The 18,045-nt window shown below is 44.4% G+C and overlaps 1 protein-coding gene across 3 annotated transcripts in view; it reads right to left on the bottom strand.

Annotated features, from left to right (window-relative positions):
• The window catches only part of CNTNAP5 (contactin associated protein family member 5), a gene marked incomplete at its 5' end in the record, with an annotated part of 726,412 nt that overhangs the window by 242,658 nt on the left and 465,709 nt on the right, over window positions 1-18,045 (bottom strand). For all 3 annotated transcript variants that reach the window (XM_081142435.1, XM_081142434.1, XM_081142436.1), the window contains one exon: window positions 14,348-14,467. In XM_081142435.1, coding sequence (XP_080998561.1) covers window positions 14,348-14,467 — 120 coding nt within the window. The remainder of the gene's footprint in view (window positions 1-14,347; window positions 14,468-18,045) is intronic.

Genomic DNA, 18,045 nt, shown 5'->3' on the forward strand with positions numbered 1-18,045 from the left:
AGCCATTAGGGAAATGAAAATCAAAACTAAAATAAGATACCACCTCACACCTGTTGGAATGACTATTATCAACAAGACGAGCAACAACAAGTGTTGAGAGGTTGTGGAGAAAAGGGAACCCTCACTCACTGCTAGTGGGAATGTAGACTGGTACAACCACTATGGAAAGCAGTCTGGTAATTCCTCAAAATATTAAGAATAGAGCGACCATATGGCCCAGCCATCCCTCTCCTGAGTATATACTCAAAAAATGCAGAAACATGTATTCACAAAGATATATGCACCCCTGTGTTCACTGGAGCATTATTCACGGTGGCCAATACATGGAAACAACTGAAGTGTCCTTCAATAGAGGACTGGGCAAAGATGACGTGGGACATGTACACAGTGGATACTACTCAGCCATAAGAAAGGATGCAACACTGCCATTTGCAACAACATGGATGGATCTTGAGAGTATTATGCTAAGTGAAATAAGGCAGACAAAAAAAGCTAAGAACCATATGACTTCACTCATATGTGGGATATAAAACTGAAGCTCATAGACACAGAAAGGAGTGTGGTGGTTGCCAGAGGGAAGGGGGTGGGGGGATGTGTGTGAAGGGGGTCCTAATATATGGTGACGGGAGAAGATAAGACTTTGGGTTGTTGGCACACAGGGCAATATACAGATCTTGTAACATAGAAACCTACACCTGGAACTATATGTTCATATTAACCAATGTCACCCCAATAAATTTAACTTAAAAAAAATAACTATGAGAGGAAAATAAGCTTAGCAGAATAAAGAATGAGAGCTTGGTCTAAAGCAGGAGCTGCATGGATGATATTCCAGAAGAGCCAAAGCAGACATGATGCGGGAGTGCTGCCCAGATTACTCACGGCTCGCACTGGAAAACCCTGTGGAACCTGGCTAACCAGCCAGCATCTCTAACCACCATCTCCTTACAAATAGACATAAACATCACATATTCAAACCCTTGGGTACACAGACTGCAAGGCCAATAAGTGCACTTGTGAGGTGCGTCCGCATGAGCACAGGAGCGATAGAAAAAGGCTCTGAGGTGACAGGCTTTCCTGCTCCCCTTACTTCACAGAACATGGCATCGTAAGTTACTTGCCCACCTTGGCTCTTTTATTCGTTGGGACATCTAGACAGACTCTCATTCATCATGTCTCCCTGGCATTCTGGACTCACAGCAAAAGGAGGAGCAGCAAGCAAGCTTTTTGGAGACACCTTTGACTTCCACTTGTTATTTCACTCTTCTGAACAAGCAGCGTTCAGCCAACAGTAGCTCTGCATCAGATACAGGAGCAAGCCAGGAGCCCTCCAGCAAGGGGAAGGCCCTGGGCACCTGCTCACTGCTTCTCCACATCTGCGACCCCACTGAGTTCACCAGGATTGGGTTTCCTCTGTTCTTCTCTCTGCCCAGACCTGCAACACCTACTTATCAAGGTCCCAGCTAGTTATCGAGCCCTGTGTCTCCCAGGAAGGCTTATTGATCACGCTCTCCTCCGAATTCCTTCAGCATCTAGGTCCTCTTAGGAAGGTGGTGATGACAACTTCCGTTTCAGAAGCTCTTAGAGAATGCCAGCAATTGCACTGAGTGGATTAGGTGCGTGGCTCATTCAATTATATTTCATCAGCACACCAAACCACTGAATTAAGAGTAACTGATTGTCTCTATTGCACAGATGAGTGACTGAGTCTTTTAGAAGCTAACTCTCCTCGGGTTCCATGGCTGTCGAGTACCTCCAGGATAGCTGTATGAATTCCACAGAATGGCCTGGATGAAAGTCCTTTAAGGCTGGATGCTACATATGAGGTCCTTGGGAGTCGAGGTCCATGGTGGTTCACAGTAGCTCCTAGAGCCCTGAGCTGTGAACACTGGACTGTGTTGACTGGACTGTGCCCTGCTCCCACAGCACAGAAGGAAAGGTTCGCCCTTATCTGCAATAAATACGTGCTGCCCAATACCCATTAGGAAGGCATCAGCATAAGCCCTATGTGCAGGTGTTAAGAGGAGCAACTCTACAGTCACTGAGCAGTGGGGATATGATGAAGGAAGGGGACTTCAGTGTTAAGCAACGTGCTAATCAACTTATATGGATATTTCCCAAAGTCTGATGTCTTCAGATGTTTGTGAAAAATGCTATTTCTTAACACTGTCTTCAACCTACTGAGGAAACATTGCTGGGAACAGCCTAGAAAATGGAATGTTAAATATTCATCTGAGGTCATCCTTTGAAGAAATAAAATTTAAGAATCTTTGGGCTTTATAATCCTCATCTGATATTCAGAAAAGCCTTGCAAGGTGGGCAAGATTACCCCCAGCTGACAGGTGAGGAAGCTGATGATCATGTGATGAGGTGGGTGTAGTGGGGACTCATTCCTTCAGGCTCACTCCCTCCAGGGCCTTCCTCGGGGGTACTGACTAACAGATGGGGGTGCACAGGCCAGGGGAAGGGTCTACTTTGTTTAGACACATGGGTGTTTCTTTGCTTCAGAGCCTCTATTTTCCCAGGCCTAGGACTCCAGGAATGGGAATCACAGACTTAGCTCCACTTTCTGGGCAACATATGTCCATTCATGAGACCTTGTACGAGTCAGCCTCAAGATTCCAGTGACCCCTATGTAGATGAAAAGTATGGTATCTTCCACACAGGATTGCTGGGAAACTGAATGGCATGAGAATAAAGTACCTGGCATGGGGCCTCATACTAGTAGATGCTTAATTAATTATTAGCTGTTTATACTAGAAAATGCAGCTCAGAGGGCAGCCCTTCCAGGACAGCTTCCTGGACCACTGTTCCCAGTCTCTGTTCTCCCCATGATTCAACCATGGCCTCCTTTGTACTATTTCTGTAGCATCTTTTGGCTTCTATTTTATTTTCCACATTTTGTATGAAATATCTGTTTACAATGTCTGTTCGCTTTCTAAACTGAGAGATCCTTTAGGACAAGGACAGACATTCATTTGGTAACCTTGGTGCCTCGCCCAGACCTTGCTCAAAAGTTTATTTGAATTACAATTTCCAAATGAGCAGCTGAATAACTGAGTGACTGACTCAATGAATGAATAATATATAAGTAACTCAACACATAAAAAATAAATGTGGAAGTAAATGAGTGGGAGACTAATAAAGGAATGCAAGGTATCAGGGAGTGAGTTAGTAAGGGGGCTGAGTGCATGAAAAAGCAAGTAAATGGGTGGGGATCACACTGCACCCACCTCCCTTCTTGGTCCTGAGCCCTCTCTTCCCATCCCTGTGTTTGGAGTCAACTGGCTGCCCTGAACGAATGTGTGAACAGAATCTCTCTGAGTGCCTGGTAAAATTCTTGGCAACTCAAAGGTGATGGTGCTTTAATTTCAGGCTAATGCTACATCTTTATGACCTAGTCGTTTTATTTAATGGTCCAATTTAGCGGGAGATTATGCCGCCCGTTAGCCCAGAGAGACCACTTTAAAGCTCGGGACTTTCACACAGGCAGATCCCAGCTTTGCCTCAGAGGCCAGCCTTCTGGAACCCCTAGGTGGTCGCCATGCCTTGGCCAACAACATGAGGCATTGAACAAGGAGAAATACACTTAAAAAGAACTTCCTTCCTCTCAGCTGTTATCTTCTTATTTATTTAAAAGAAAAAAAAAAAAAGTCCTCTGGACAACACTTCGTTCACTGAAAACAATGTGTCCCTCTGAAATGCCAGTGACAGGACACGTGTTATTCCAGCTGAGTAAATTGCTAGTGAGCCACAGCAGGAGTCACCCATGGGTGAGTCCCAGGGATGCGGCCTGTGGGCTCCTTCCCAGGAGAGCTGAGCCTGTGGCCCATTAAGACAGCCTTTGTGTTTCCAAGGGAGGGGAAAGAAGAAAAGGAGAGAAAGACTTAGGGTTTCCATACCACCTGCTCGGTGTCAGCCCCTCTCCAGCACTGTTGAAATGTTAACTCATATAGTTGACTACAAAGAGAAAATAAAAAGCTGTTATCATCACCCTCCATTTACAGACAGAGTAACTGAGATGCAACAATCAAGGGCCTTGCTCCTGGTCTCACAGACAATAATTATAATAAGTTCTAATTATAGTTATTTGGAGGGTGCAATAAGTACAGGCATTGTTCTAAGACTGCTTTTTAACGCATTTGACTTTGAGCTCGCATATCTGCACAACCGTGCCCTTCAAAAATTGTAATCCATAAATGCACAGATAGAAGAAAGGAGGGTCGGGAGCCAAGATATCTGTTTTTAAAACATCATCCTTGCTATTGCATGAATTATGAGTCAGAGTGGGAAGGCTGAGGACTTGGGTGTTTTTGCCACAAGGACATGAGATTATAGTCTCTGTGGAGTTGGGGGACTACATCGTAATCATTTCTGTATCTCTAATGCCTCATCAGAGCCTGGCCTAGCAGAAGACCAATGTATATTGACTTGTATTGATAGGAGAAGGGTTGCCTCCCACACTTGAGGGTCCTTTTATGAGAAGCACTGCACACCAAATGGGGCAAAAGCTTTAGATCTGATGGCTGTAAGGAATCTTTTTTTTATAACTTATTAGCCTCATCAGCACATTTATAAAACAAAAATTATTACAACTGTTTCACAGTGATAAAAGTTGAAATAGGCCAGTGCCCAGTAGATATTCAGCACAATTTTTGCAGTCTGTAACCAAGTGACAACTTTCTGTCAAGAGTCTTCTGCAATGATGGCTGTCCAACTTATGATAAAAACAAACTCGAGGATATGAGTCCAGTTTATTCCTGTAGGAGACTTCGTCAGTGCAATGGAAGTTAACACTTCCTTCTTGCTGTGTGTGTGCGTGTGTGTGTGTGTGTGTGTGTGTGTGTTGGACGTGAAGTGTTTATGGTAGAAATCATCAGGAAGATGCCAATAGAAGGTACAAGAACAGGACTTCATTACAGGTTGACATAACACCAACTAGTGAATTATAGGTTTCTTTGGTGTAAAATACAGCTACCAAAATAAAACAACATATTAAGAAGCTGAGTGAGACATACATGTGCCAACAGGTATCTCCATTCTCTTCCCTGGGTAACTCTTGTTTCCTCTACACGGCCAGATCCTGTGCAGCCCATTCATACCTGTAAACTCACTGACAGGTCTAACTTTGGGAACCAAAGCTGACAGCTGTTAGAACTAATTGAATGGACATATTTATTTATTTCTGTCAATAGACTGGGTGATAATCTATTACCTGCAATCATACTGCACTATTATGTGCAGGCATATTAGAGAGATTTCAGTTGTGGCTTCTCTACCTACTCCATTATGCATTCTTTGATGAGTTTTAGTGAAAACAGAGCCTGCTGCCAACGCAGTGACAAACAGCGTCATAACAGCGACAGTGATAAGATATGGAGGCTTGTAAGGTGTTTTGATTATGAGCTGCTTGAGAATGGAAACAAGTTTTACTTTAGAGATTTGACTAAACATTCCTAGCAAACTCCTCGCAATGCCTCATGATTTCCGTACAGGTATGGAGGCATGAAATTGGCATTGCATTCATCAAGATAAGAAATAAATGTGTTTTTGTTACTGGTTTTAGATGAACAATTTTGCATATCAGTATACATCTGTACTCTACAGAGGAAAGACAGTGTGTGGCTGGGAAACATTTGTTAACACTTTGACAAGACGTCTTGTTAACATTAAAAATGGTAAAATGTAAACTGAGTAGAATAAGTTTAAATGTCAGGTTCTAAGGAAAATCTTGTCAGGGTGCCTTATTCCTCTATTTCTTCTTTATTGATACTGGAAGCTTCCCTGCAGAAATGCTCCCTCCAGGCTGCTAGAGCCTCAGAAATCTCAGGACTCCTGAAGGAGTAATTGCCTTATTGCTGGGAGGAGGAGACCCCTCTCTTCTACCGCTATGGTGTCTGTAAAGATACCATCCACACCAGGACAGCAGTGAGCGTGAGAGAGAGCACAGTAAATACTGAGTTTCCCTATTTTATAACCACCTACTTTGGCGGTCTAGGAACTTTGGCTTTATTCTAACCCTCACAGTCATCTTGAAAGGAAACCATTTCTATCATCTCCATTTCATAGGAAACCAAGGCCCGGAAATGCTAAATCACTTGTCCAACGCCACACAGCTGGGATGTGCAGGCACTGAAATTTAAACTCCAATGTGATTACAAAGTTTGTGCTACTCCCGCTGGTCATTACTATATTTGCAGAAAAGAAGGCCTTTGGGGAAGGATGGGTACCAATGAAAGGGCTTGGGTATAATGAGGAGCAGTTGAACACTTTTACTCTTGAATTTGCAGAAAAGGTTGCAGAGAGTGTAGGAATGATCAAGCCCAGGTAAGATTAGACATCGAGATAGAATCCACAGTACCAAAGTATTGGTTAAATGGAACAGGGCCTTAGTCTAAGACAAGTTATAGGAAGGGGTAAGAAGAAATGTAGAAATCAATCTTTAATTTGACAGTGATTTCTCAGAGTTTTGTTTACACTGAGACTCATGAGTAAATGTGAAGTAGATCCAGAGATTCTTCACATCCTGTCTCTCACTTTCCACCAAGGAGCTCAGAGCCAAGTGGGGACATGCAAGTAAACATCGGTGGTTACAATACAGTTGGTCAGTGCCATGGTGGAAATTTACAGAACATGGGAGGAGAGCAGAGAGTAGAAGCACCCAGACTGCCAGGACCCTGAGGTTATTAGGCAGGGTTGTCCAGGGTAGGCCAACAGCCTGGAGACCCAGAAGAGAGTTGCAGTTTGAGTTTGAAGGACATCTGCTGGGGGAATGTCTGCTTGCTCAGGAGAAGTCAGTCTGTACTGTTAAGGCCTTTAAATAATTGTGCATGGCCCACTCACATGTTGAAGGGCAATCTGCTTGACTCAAAGTCCACTAATAAAAATGTTAATTACATCTTGAAAACACCTTCACAGGGACATTAATGATAATGTTTGACCAAATACCTGAGCTACGTGGCTCAGCCAAGTTGAAACATAAAGTTAACTATTGCACCAAGGAAAGCAGTAAACAACTGAGCAGTACCTCAGGCCTTCACTCATGTCACTGTTACATGCTGGGCTCTGTTCTTCCTTCACTCTGACCTTTTTCTTTGCACTGATCCCAGTGCCCAGAATCCCCTCACTTCCCGAGTGCACCTAACCTGTCCTGCAGGCCCGCCTTACATGCATTTTCACCCAGCAGCAGAATTTGAAGTCCTCATTGGATTTCTTGTTGGTTAAATACCACCCTTCCTATTTGCCCTATTAGGTTGGTCGCTCAGAATGACCACAAACTCTACATCATTGGTGGAAGTTGTCCACATCCAGGCCAGGATACTTTTAGCCCCAGGAAATAGCACAGGACCCAGATGTCCCTTTTAACAAGACATGTCATTTTAGTGTGTCAGTTTCTCCTAGTTGTCTACTTGTCCTTCAGTTATTCATCAATCGAGTGGCATTGACTTTGAGAGTCAGTCAGTTCTCTAAGTCAGCATGTGTTTCTGAAATTCCTCCTAACCTCATTCCCATTTAACCCGCAAAGGGGGTCTTTTCCACTTCAGGGTGAAGTCTATTGATTAAGTCCATGCTTTATATATTTGCAAGGCTTCTGAGTTTAGCCTCACCACCATCTTTGATTCTTGACGAATTCTAATCTCTTTTCTCCAGACTTCTTTGGACAGTTCATTAAACAGGCTTACATGGATATTTTCCGTTTGCCTCACCAGACGCACTTTCTACCTTTCTGCAGCTTTCTCTGAGCTACAGAAGACTGACCAAAAGCATTGCATCAATAAATGCCGATACCTCCTGAGTTCTAGCAGCATTTGCTCAATGGAGACACGGGAAGGAGACTGGAGAGAACCAGGAGGGACTGAGGTCTTGCTGGTGGTTTTCACACAGGAGGGCATAGCTCCATCCTTCCTACTCTGGCAACAATCTCCTCTCATGTCTGTGAGTCTGGAGATGGGGACAGCCCTTCTCTTACTAGCTCTATAGTATGACCCCTTTTCCACGATTTCTTCCTGTATGCCCTTACCTTTGTAAACATCCTCATATGAGCAAGCCACTTGAATAGCCACTGTCCTCAAGATAGGGGAGCAGTGCTAAAGGCTGTGTATGGTGTGAGGACAGTGCCTTGTGGCTGGTGCTCAGAAACTTGTTCATCCTTCATTCAGGACAAGTAAATAGCCCTGCATGCTTACGGATTCTTGGACTAGGCAAAGAAAATAAAAGAAAGATTCATGGACACAGACAACAGTGTGGTGATTCCTAGAGGGAAAGGAGCTGGGGGAGGTAGGAGAGGGTATGGGGGTCAGTGGTGACTGTGGAGACTTGACAGGGTGCTGAACACCATACAATGTACACATGGTGTGTTATAGGGTTGTACGCCTGAAAGCTGTATGATTTTATTAACCAATGTCACCTCAATTAATTCAATTAAAAATAATTCTTTATAATAAAACCATTCCTTCTTTTTCCTGGAATTGGGACAGCAGATTTCCTTGCTGGGAAACCAGTTCAGATTGTGGACCTTCAACGGCTTCTGCTCGCACCTACTCAGGTCAGTTTGCTCCTTCTGTTCCCTCTGTTCATCCAGCTCCTGCGTTTTTCGGTGTTCTAAACTAATGACACATCTTCGTGAGTGTGGTGTCTCCCACACTATGCAGGTCCAACCAACCCTGTAACTTTGTTTTTGACATGTGTTTGCTCTTCCTGGAAATGTCTTTGTGCCTCTTCTTGGCATCTGCCTCCCTGTCCAGGTCTCAGAGACATCGCCCTCCTGCCCACTGGCCCTCCCACTGCACAAGAGCCTGGGTTAGGGCCTCCCACATGCTCCCAACACACACTACACATGCCCTGGCATCGTCCTTATATTTTAATTGTTGTTGTGCTGTTTCCATGATTACTCTGTGGACAAAAAGGGGCCATATACTAGACCTGACAAGCTCAGAGGAGGCCTACATGTCGGCCTTGCAAACTCAGAGACCTAAAGTAACCACAAAGGATGGTCTGAAATGAAAACTTATTAACTAAAAGCAGTTTGTGGTGGGTCCTAGGCTAGAATCTTCCTTGACAAAGGTCAGTTTTACCTTAATTGAGCCCATCTATTGTCTTTTCACAACTACAATAACATATCTTTAGAATGTCTGAGTAATTTTCCTTTTCCTGGACCCCTCAGAGCACAGGCACCACTCTGCAGAGACCACGATTCCTTCGCTGTTACGGAGCTAGTTGTTGACTGTTAACTCTATTGCCCCCATCTAAGTAAAAGAAGTGTGTCTATAGTTTTACTTTCTGTCCAATCCCAGAGGTTTCCCCGCTTTGCTTTCTCCCAGCTCCCTTATCTATCACCAATGGATTTCATGTAACCCACTTACATCTCCTCTTTTGATTGTAATGTATAAAATAAGGTACAAAACTTCCATTCTCTGGAGCATTCTCTCAATCCATTGAGATTTCACTACCTGGCAATTGTCATCAATTTGGCTCTAATAAACTCACAACAATTTCTACCAGTATGGAAGTTTCTCATGTTGACACCTATGATACAGACTGTTCCTGAAATGATAGTGTTATGATTAGAACTATTTCCCCCAAATATATGTAAAGTCCTAACCCTCAGTACCTGTGAATGTGACCTTAATCAAAAATAGGTTATTTGCAAATGCAAGCAAATGAAGATGAAACCAGACTGCATGAAGGTGAGCCCTAACCCAGTATCACCAATGTCCTTATAGGAAGAGAAGAGACACACAGTCACATGAGAGGAGATGGTCACCTGTGATTATGTCCCATGGAGGCAGGGTGACAACCTCTGCAAGTCTAAGGATGCCCAGGGATTAGGCCAAATGCCAGGAGCCAGAAGAGCAAGGAGGATTCCCCTCCGGGTTCCAGAGGGAGAGGGCCCTGGGGGCTCCTTGGTTTTAGACCTCCAGTCTCCTGAGCTGTGAAACAATGTACTTCTGTTTTTTGTTTGTTTGTTTTTGGTTTTAAGCCACTCAATTTGTGGAGTTTTATTGTAGAAGCCTAGAGAAACTAAAGCAGACACAATTTGGTATTAGCAAGATTAGCAGTTTGCACAGTGCCTGGAACCTGCACATTTTTTTGAGCTGACATGAATTATAAATCAGTTAGATGTGGCGAGTAGGCCAAAGGTATATGTACTCCTGCAGAAAATTATTCTTTATCTTCCCCACCCACTTCAGTCTGCCCTCCCTCCAAACTCAGGGCCTGCCCTGTCTCCCACCCACTGATTCCAAAGGCTAGGTGACGCAGTCTGAGTGCACACAAAATGTGTAGTGACCTAGATTCAGTCCACTTCATCAACAACCCTGGACCCTGGTCAGCCCTCAGGCTATTCCCCAAACTGGCCTCCCTTCCCTTGCACAGGTTTTGTTGGCTTACATCAGGGAGACAGTTGCTGCTTGAGTTTGAGGGATCTCCTCTCTGGTAGCAGAAGCACAGATTGAAACCTCCAGGAGGGCGAGGTGCCACCATGAGGGCAGAAACAGAGAGCTAATGTTCCCTAGGGGTGCATTTTAAAGAGATGCTTTTGGGATTCAAATTAACTGTTTTCCACAACTAAAACCATCCGTCTTCACCCACAGGACCTGTATTTGCAAACACCTGCAGGCCTCTCAGGAGACAGTTCCCTTCACTGTTGAGCCTCACAATCTCTCAGGGAATTCTGAGTGAAGATGCCTGTGCGACCGCCTGGCCCAGGTCCTTATTTAGAAACCTGCGAAGGGGCCAGGAGCACCCAGCTGCTGGCTCAGGTGCAGGAAGAGAGCCCAGGCCCCGGCCAGCCAGGGCTGGTCACACCCCCTGTTGCTACTCAGTACTGCTACAGACAAGGCAGAGAGCAGCAGCTTTGGGTTTTCTCCAATGGGAATTTAACACAGACCAAGTCCTCTTTTTCCTGTTCCACCCCAGTTCCGTTCTCTGTCCCTCCCTCTCTTCCCTGAACACTTCCCGCCACACTTTTGCTAGTATCATGTTACTCGTATTCAAGAACATTTAACATTTTACAAATAGAAAAATACGGACCTGATTATTATTAAACAGACATGAGCAGAGCAAGGACCATGGGCCAGGCACAGAGACTCACCAGGGCAGGAGGCCCCAGGTGCCTAGCAAGGGGCAAAACTGGGGGAAAAAGAACTTTGTCCCCAGGGTAACCTTCCTCCCCCAGCATATCACTGGTCATGTGGTTTAGACCCCTGAGTGTTTCCTCCCTAAAGACAGCATCTAGGCCTCAGTTGTATTTCAGCTCCAGGCCCAGAAAAGCAGCAAAATCAGACAAGTGGCTCAGTGGCCGCCTCAGGACCAGCTACACTGACTAATGACCCCCGGCCCTGGTGCTGAACAATCAGTGGAGACCATGACCCTGAAAGAGCACACCTGGAAAGCGGATGAATATTCTATTGAGACCTTCCCCTGAGACCTCCCCTAGGATTTCCACCAGCAAGAAAGAGGTAAATACACTCAGGACAGAGGATCCATCCTGCCCTCTCCCCCAGGGGAGCACGCCAGTGCCATCTCCTTCCCCCTCCGAGGGGCCCCACGAGACTTGCAACCCAGGGAGCACTGGGCAGCAGCAGCTCGTCCCGGGCTTACCCCCTGACCCTGTCTCCAAGGCCCCTTCTTGCTGACGTCTCAGTGCCCAGAGCAGCCCAGCTGGGCTCTCACATTTCTTCGTCTGTGCCCTTCCTTGTCTCACTGTCCTGAATATATTTTTGCTGCCATCATGTGCCCAGTACCCTTTGACTCAGTGCCCTGGTGCCCTGTAGCCTTCCTTTTGGACACCCCATCCCCCACCCCTTTTCCTTAAATAAATTCAATTCTTATCACCATTGGAGGCAGCTTTTTAGCCTGCCAGTGCACTACCAACTTTAACCTTTCAATTATCATTATATTTACATACTAAATACAATGAGTTAACCATGAGAATTACATAATTCAGCTACACAGAGATTTGTTTTAGGAAAAAAACAAAACAAAAAACCAAGCCAAAAACCTGTGTATTTTCCAATAGCATGTGACCAAAACCCATATTTAAAGAAATATCCAACCACACATGATGAAGTCTTGCCCATCTGGGACAGAAAGCAGAGGTCTTGACTCCTCTGGGGTCACATCAGTGAGGCAGGTACATTTAAATGCAAGCAGACATTCATCTTGAGCCATCCCTGGGCACAATACCAGCATAAACCCTGAGAGAAGTCCTCCCAAAGACAGGCAGAGACTCCACCTAAATGAGACCGATGGATCAACCATACCCTCTGAGTCACTGAACTTACATTATTTTAGAGTTCAAAAATTTACACTATATTTAATGTACATATTTTAATTTCAAAATATATTTCATTGATATAAGAACAAGTCTATGCTAGCTTATTAAATTCATACTTTCAATATATATGTTTTAAAAAACATACATTTACAGAAAAAACATATATGCATTTATAGAAAAAAGTCACAAGAAAATTCTAACAAAATAACAATGGCAATTTTCATTGTGGTTTATAGGTGATTTTAGCATTTTCTTCATACTTTTTCTTAAATATTTATAATTAATATTGATTTCTTTTATGACAAAAATAAAAGCACTGTTTAAAGCAGAACATAAGCAATACATAGCATCTAATTAATGTTTAGTGATACAGTTATTACTGAGCCAGAAGCATTTGCCTGACTCCTGAGTCTTGACTGTTAGCTCCAGATTTATTACCTCATGACAGCCTCATATTCTCCTTCCTTCTGTGTAAGATAGCGATGAAACTATCTCCCTCCTATTTCTGTGCTGAGGATTTAATTAATGATGTTTGTAAACATTCTCGAAGCTGCTGGGCTCGATCTCTCCCCTGCAGGCATCGATCTCCTTTGCCTTATGCTGCGGTCAGTCCACTCCTTGGTTTTGGTGGTGTGGACCAGGGGCAGTTTGCACCAGGGTCACTTGGAGAGCTCAGTAATGGAGCATTTACTGATTTAGAATTTCTGGGGCTGGGAAGTCTATATTCCTAGCAAGAACCCCCAGAGATCTATATGTTAATTACATTTTGAAATAACCAAGGTCCACAGAGAACCGTACCTAGTACTTGACCAGGTTGTTGAACACTGTAGTTACCACAACCATGAAAGACACAGCAGCACAATTCTTATTTTGTGTTATAAAGCTGTGGAGAAGCAGCGAGCATTATGCATTTTGCAGATAAAGGATTATGGAAATGCAAGGAAATGGCATTCAATTCTATGTAACTAGCATTTTCTGCAGGAAAAAAACAGTGGCCCTTTGTTTTCAGATGCGCAAATTGCTAAGTGTCCTTAATCACCATTTTTGCAAAGGTTTGCTTGCCTTTCTTCCTGTGATATTGCATGCTATTATCTCCAATTTTACTGCCTCGTGAAGGACAGTGGCTTAGTCTCAATTTTCTGCATAGCCTCAGTGCCCAGGACAGTGTCTGGTTGCAGAAAGAGCTCCATAGAGGGGTTGCCTTGTTGCAGAGAAGCCTCAATGAGCCCAAACAGTCCTCTCCTTTCCTGCTTCAATACAGGATTCTGACGGCCTCTCCAAGAGTCAGTGCTGGGCCCACAAACGTAGATGCGCCCCTTATCGACACTTGCAGTGGAGAGAGCGCTCTCACAATGCTGTATGTTTAGAAAACTGTTACATCACATTTTGTTTTTGTGGAATTATTTCTCAAAATAAATCAGTGTTCATATGCTGTGTCTAAAGCCATGTGACAACTGGCTCTGATGAGGTCCTTCTGCACTTTAGAATGAACTGGCAAGATAACTAAAATTGTCGGAAAAAAACAAAAAAGCTCACTTTCCCTTTTTGTTAGGTATCTACTGGATAACTGGTCTGACTAGTGGCTGTACTACCCACAAGTGTGTCTAATTCTCACACCTCTAGGGGGTAGAAACTACTACTCCCACATCACTGACATACAGAAGCTCAGAGAGAATGTGGGATTCACAGTCCTCAGGCCCGGCATGAATCAAGCTTTCCCATTACCTGGGTCAAGCTTTCCTATTCAGTTTGAGTTTTGTTTTCTGTTTGGTTGTTTTCATTTGCTTTCTGGTTTTTGAGTTCTAAGAGAAAAAAAATATCTTTAACAAGTTCTCCAGAAAACGCTTGGTAATAAATTCTTGGTTTTTGTGGAACGTGAAGGCTGTTACAAGTTTTCTTCTCTCATGAAAACAACCCAGCTGCTAATTTTATTATTTACTAAAATACCATTCCCCCCAGAACTTGGCCTTTTATTTGCAGGAGTGCCCCCGTCCCGGGATTCCCCTCGGTTGTGTACCATCCCATAACTAGAGAGAGCGTGAGTGGGAGTCCGCACCCTCAGCCCCTCACCTGTGACATTGCAGTACACCTGGAGAGGTCCCAGCGGCCCGCTGCCATCTGGGTCGATGTAGAAGAAGCCAGCGGTGTCCCCGCGGTGCCTGTATGCCTCGCAGGATCGCTCGTAGAGGGCTGGGAAGACACAAAGCAGCAGGAGGAAACTGCATGGTTGTTCACATTCCTTGGATGCATCAGTGACTTCTGCTTCTACTGACTGTCAATGTTGATTTCCTTCCCTTCCTCTATAACCTTGACTTTCTCCCCAAGTCCTAGCAAACCAGCATCCCAGTACTTGATAGAGTCACATCCTCCATTCACCAAAGTCGTTCTTCTCACCAGCTCAGAGGTCACATCCTTCAAAAGGCCTCCCCTTCCCTCTGCTGCGGCCCTTCTCTGCGCCGATGTGTGTGTCCCTCCTGGATGCCTGCATAAGGTGCCGAGCGAGGCTCGCCTGCACTGCTCTGCCCCCCCAGCAGCGACAGACCTGTGAGAATGGCAGCCATGTGCTGCAGGTGCCGCCTTCACAGCAGGGGTCTGATGAGTGAATGAAAAACTGAGTGAACTTATACAGTCATGACTTTTTACTAATAAAGTAAAATGACACTATCTTATTTATATCAATCCAGAGCTCAGCATGGTAACTAATATAAGTAGGTGGCCAATCAAGTTTATTTTGACTTAAGGAGCATTTACTGAGTCCTTAAAATATGTCAACAATGCTTCTGCCACCAGACTACAGAACATAAAGGAAGTGGCCAGTCTGTGCCTTATGAGGCTCACAGCCTGCCTGCAGCCACACAGGTCTCTCTACGTTCAAAGAGAGGAAGACACAGGTGTCCTGAGATAGGGAACCTGGACCAATCTGCAGATATGGGAAATACAGAGAGCTCATCACAGTTCCACAAATGAATCCCTGTAAGATGTGAAGGAGGCGCCTGCCGTCTCTCGCATGAGAATGCAGGATGTTGCCTGATGCTACGGACAAAATGATCTAACTCAGAGCAGCAGGGATATATCCAAGTGTGTCATCTTCCCACGCTTAAAAGACTTCAGTGGCTCCAACAGCTTTAAAGACAGAGCACCAACTCCTCACCTTCGCCACGTGTCCCTGTGACAAATGCCCCATCCCAGGAAAATGAAGCTGCAGTTTGTCATGATCAAGTATGAGGGGTGCCTCAAATAATTCATTACCGATAAAGTTCTACGCCTTGAGAGGGTTTGCATTTGTATAAATCAGAGTGAATTCAAGGTGATCCTTGTACTCATGGGCTGCTCTCACAGCCATGTGCATTTTCTGAAGGTGGATGTAAATGAGAGGCTTATAGTGCACCCTACATACTAACCATGATACATAGCTTGTTCTCTTTGCCAAACCAATAACGCATTTGATAGCGTATCACACACATGGAAGTTACCTCTAGGTGTGGTGGCTCTTCCCAGCCACTCTTACACTCTCAATATAATAACCACGTGCAAGGGTGCTGCTGTCCACCCAAGCAGCATTTTGGGGAGGTCACATAGTGGTTAAGAACATGAGCCCAGGAGTCAAATTGAGTGGTTTTGCATCACAAGGCTACCACTTACACCTATGAGAGCTTGGATAAGCCAAGTCATGGTAGGCAACCTCCATGAAGCTAACTCATCTGATCCTCACCTCCTGGGGTGTTCACATCTTGCTCATGAATTCATGCCCATCCCTAGGGTGTGGGCTGGACTTACAGACATGCTTCTAACAGAATATGGCAAAATTTATTAATGTCATTACCAAGAGGATTATAGAAAGACAGTGGCCCCCACCTTGGGTAATCCTGGATCAGTCACTCGGGAAGCCCATTGCCATGGCCAGAGGCAGCCTGAGGGCAGGCCCACAGGAGTGATTGTGGAGGCTCCTGAAACATGTCATGGGAGCGGGCTCTGGGGCAGAGCACCACAGTCAAACACTGTAGTGGCCACAGCCCTCGCTGACACTAACTGCAGCCCTAGGAGAGGCCCAGACAGAACCACTCCATTTAAGTTGCTCGAGGACCAGAGAAACCACAGAGTGGTCACGTCTGCTGCTTCCAGATGTTACGTTTGCTGGGGTTCATTGCGCAGCAACAGGCAGCTAATGAACCCTCAAAGCACTGATTCTCTCGTGTGGATATAGGTATAAACACACCTGCCTCATGCCACTTCCTGAGGATCCGAGAGATAATCCACCGCAGCCCTAGCCCAGTGCCTGGCACAGAGGAAGTGTGTGATAAATTCGAACTATTACGATGATGTGGTTATTGCATTGTTTCATGCAATGCCGCCTCTTCTTTTTTGTCAGGTTTCTTTACTTGACATTTTTTAGTGATAAGGAGCCTGGTGATTTTTAGACCATGAATCCCAAGGCTCATTCTGAAGAACCTACAGGCTTCAGCTCCCATCTGTGCAGAAATGGTGGCTTTTCGTTCTTACTTCATTTGAGTGATTTTCAGTTTTGGGCTATTTTACTTGTAACATTTTTAAATTCCATAGAGTGTTTACTTTTCCCTATGAATATTTTTTTAATACCATGCAATTTTTGATTCATTGATGCAATATATCCCCAATATCTGTGAAAATATTAATTATGACACAGTTTCTTTGACACTTTCGTCTCTTTAAACATAGTTCCCCCAACTGTGTGCGTGTATCTTTCATGTTACCTCCTCTGCAGTGTCAGGTAGTCTTTGGAGGTCCTCTCCTATTTAACATTAGTCTCTAAAATACTCATTGCTCTAAGCAGATATGTGTGGTGCCCTCCAAGGACTTCACTGCAGTGTAGCCTGGCTGGACCATTTCTTGGGAAACCCCCATGTTAGTGTCTTTAGATACTTTCTCCTGGTGACGTTGGGTCTGTAAATGAGAGGGGTATGTTACATGGAGTGGGGAAGATGGAAGTGACAGAGCACATTCATTTTACTCTTGTAAAGTCAGGGCAAGGCGTGAGGTGCCATTGTAGTTACACTTGTTGTCACTAACTTCAGACTGCAGTTGTGAATGCGGGTTGGCCGAGCCATGCCGGCTGCTGCTCCAGATGGCCATCTCTCCCCCCAGCTTCCCTAACTCTTGGCCAGGTACATGTTTAGATCTCTATGATCACCCCATCACTAAAGCTGAAAGTCTGGTGGTGGTTAAGACTCAGAGTGTTTCTCTGATTAGCTGTAGACTAGGCAATTTAAGAAAATTTATATCATTTACTATTGTTTATGTGAAGCTTTGTGAGGAAGTGAAGGTAAACACGTATGTTCAATCCACCAGTGCTTCAAGTACAAACCTGCTACTTGTTTAATGCGTTGCCCCACCTGGAGGGCCAAACATAATGCATGGCAGGAGGCACATGCACATTTATGGACAACCTACCAACTTTTCAGTAATTCTAGCCCAGGCTCTCAGAGCACTAAACAAAAAAGACAGGTTCTAGATCTCAGGTAATTCACAGTCTTAAAATTACCAAAATTAATCCCAATACAAATAGAAAACGATTAAAAGATCTATTCTTATAAAAGAAACAAAAAAGTTATTTAAAGATCTCTCCCAGAACAAGACAATAGAGTCATATGTTATCTTTTAAAGTGTAGATTATTACAATGCCACTTATACTTCTCCAAAGCACAGGGAAAAATAACTATTTCAAATTGTTACACAAGGTAAGTGATTTAGTAGGCACTTAGGCAGACGTGAGCACAATAGGAGCAAGAGGT

The sequence above is a fragment of the Miniopterus schreibersii genome, assembly GCF_964146895.1.
Source record: "Miniopterus schreibersii genome assembly, chromosome: 7".
In the NCBI taxonomy this organism is placed as follows: domain Eukaryota; kingdom Metazoa; phylum Chordata; class Mammalia; order Chiroptera; family Miniopteridae; genus Miniopterus; species Miniopterus schreibersii.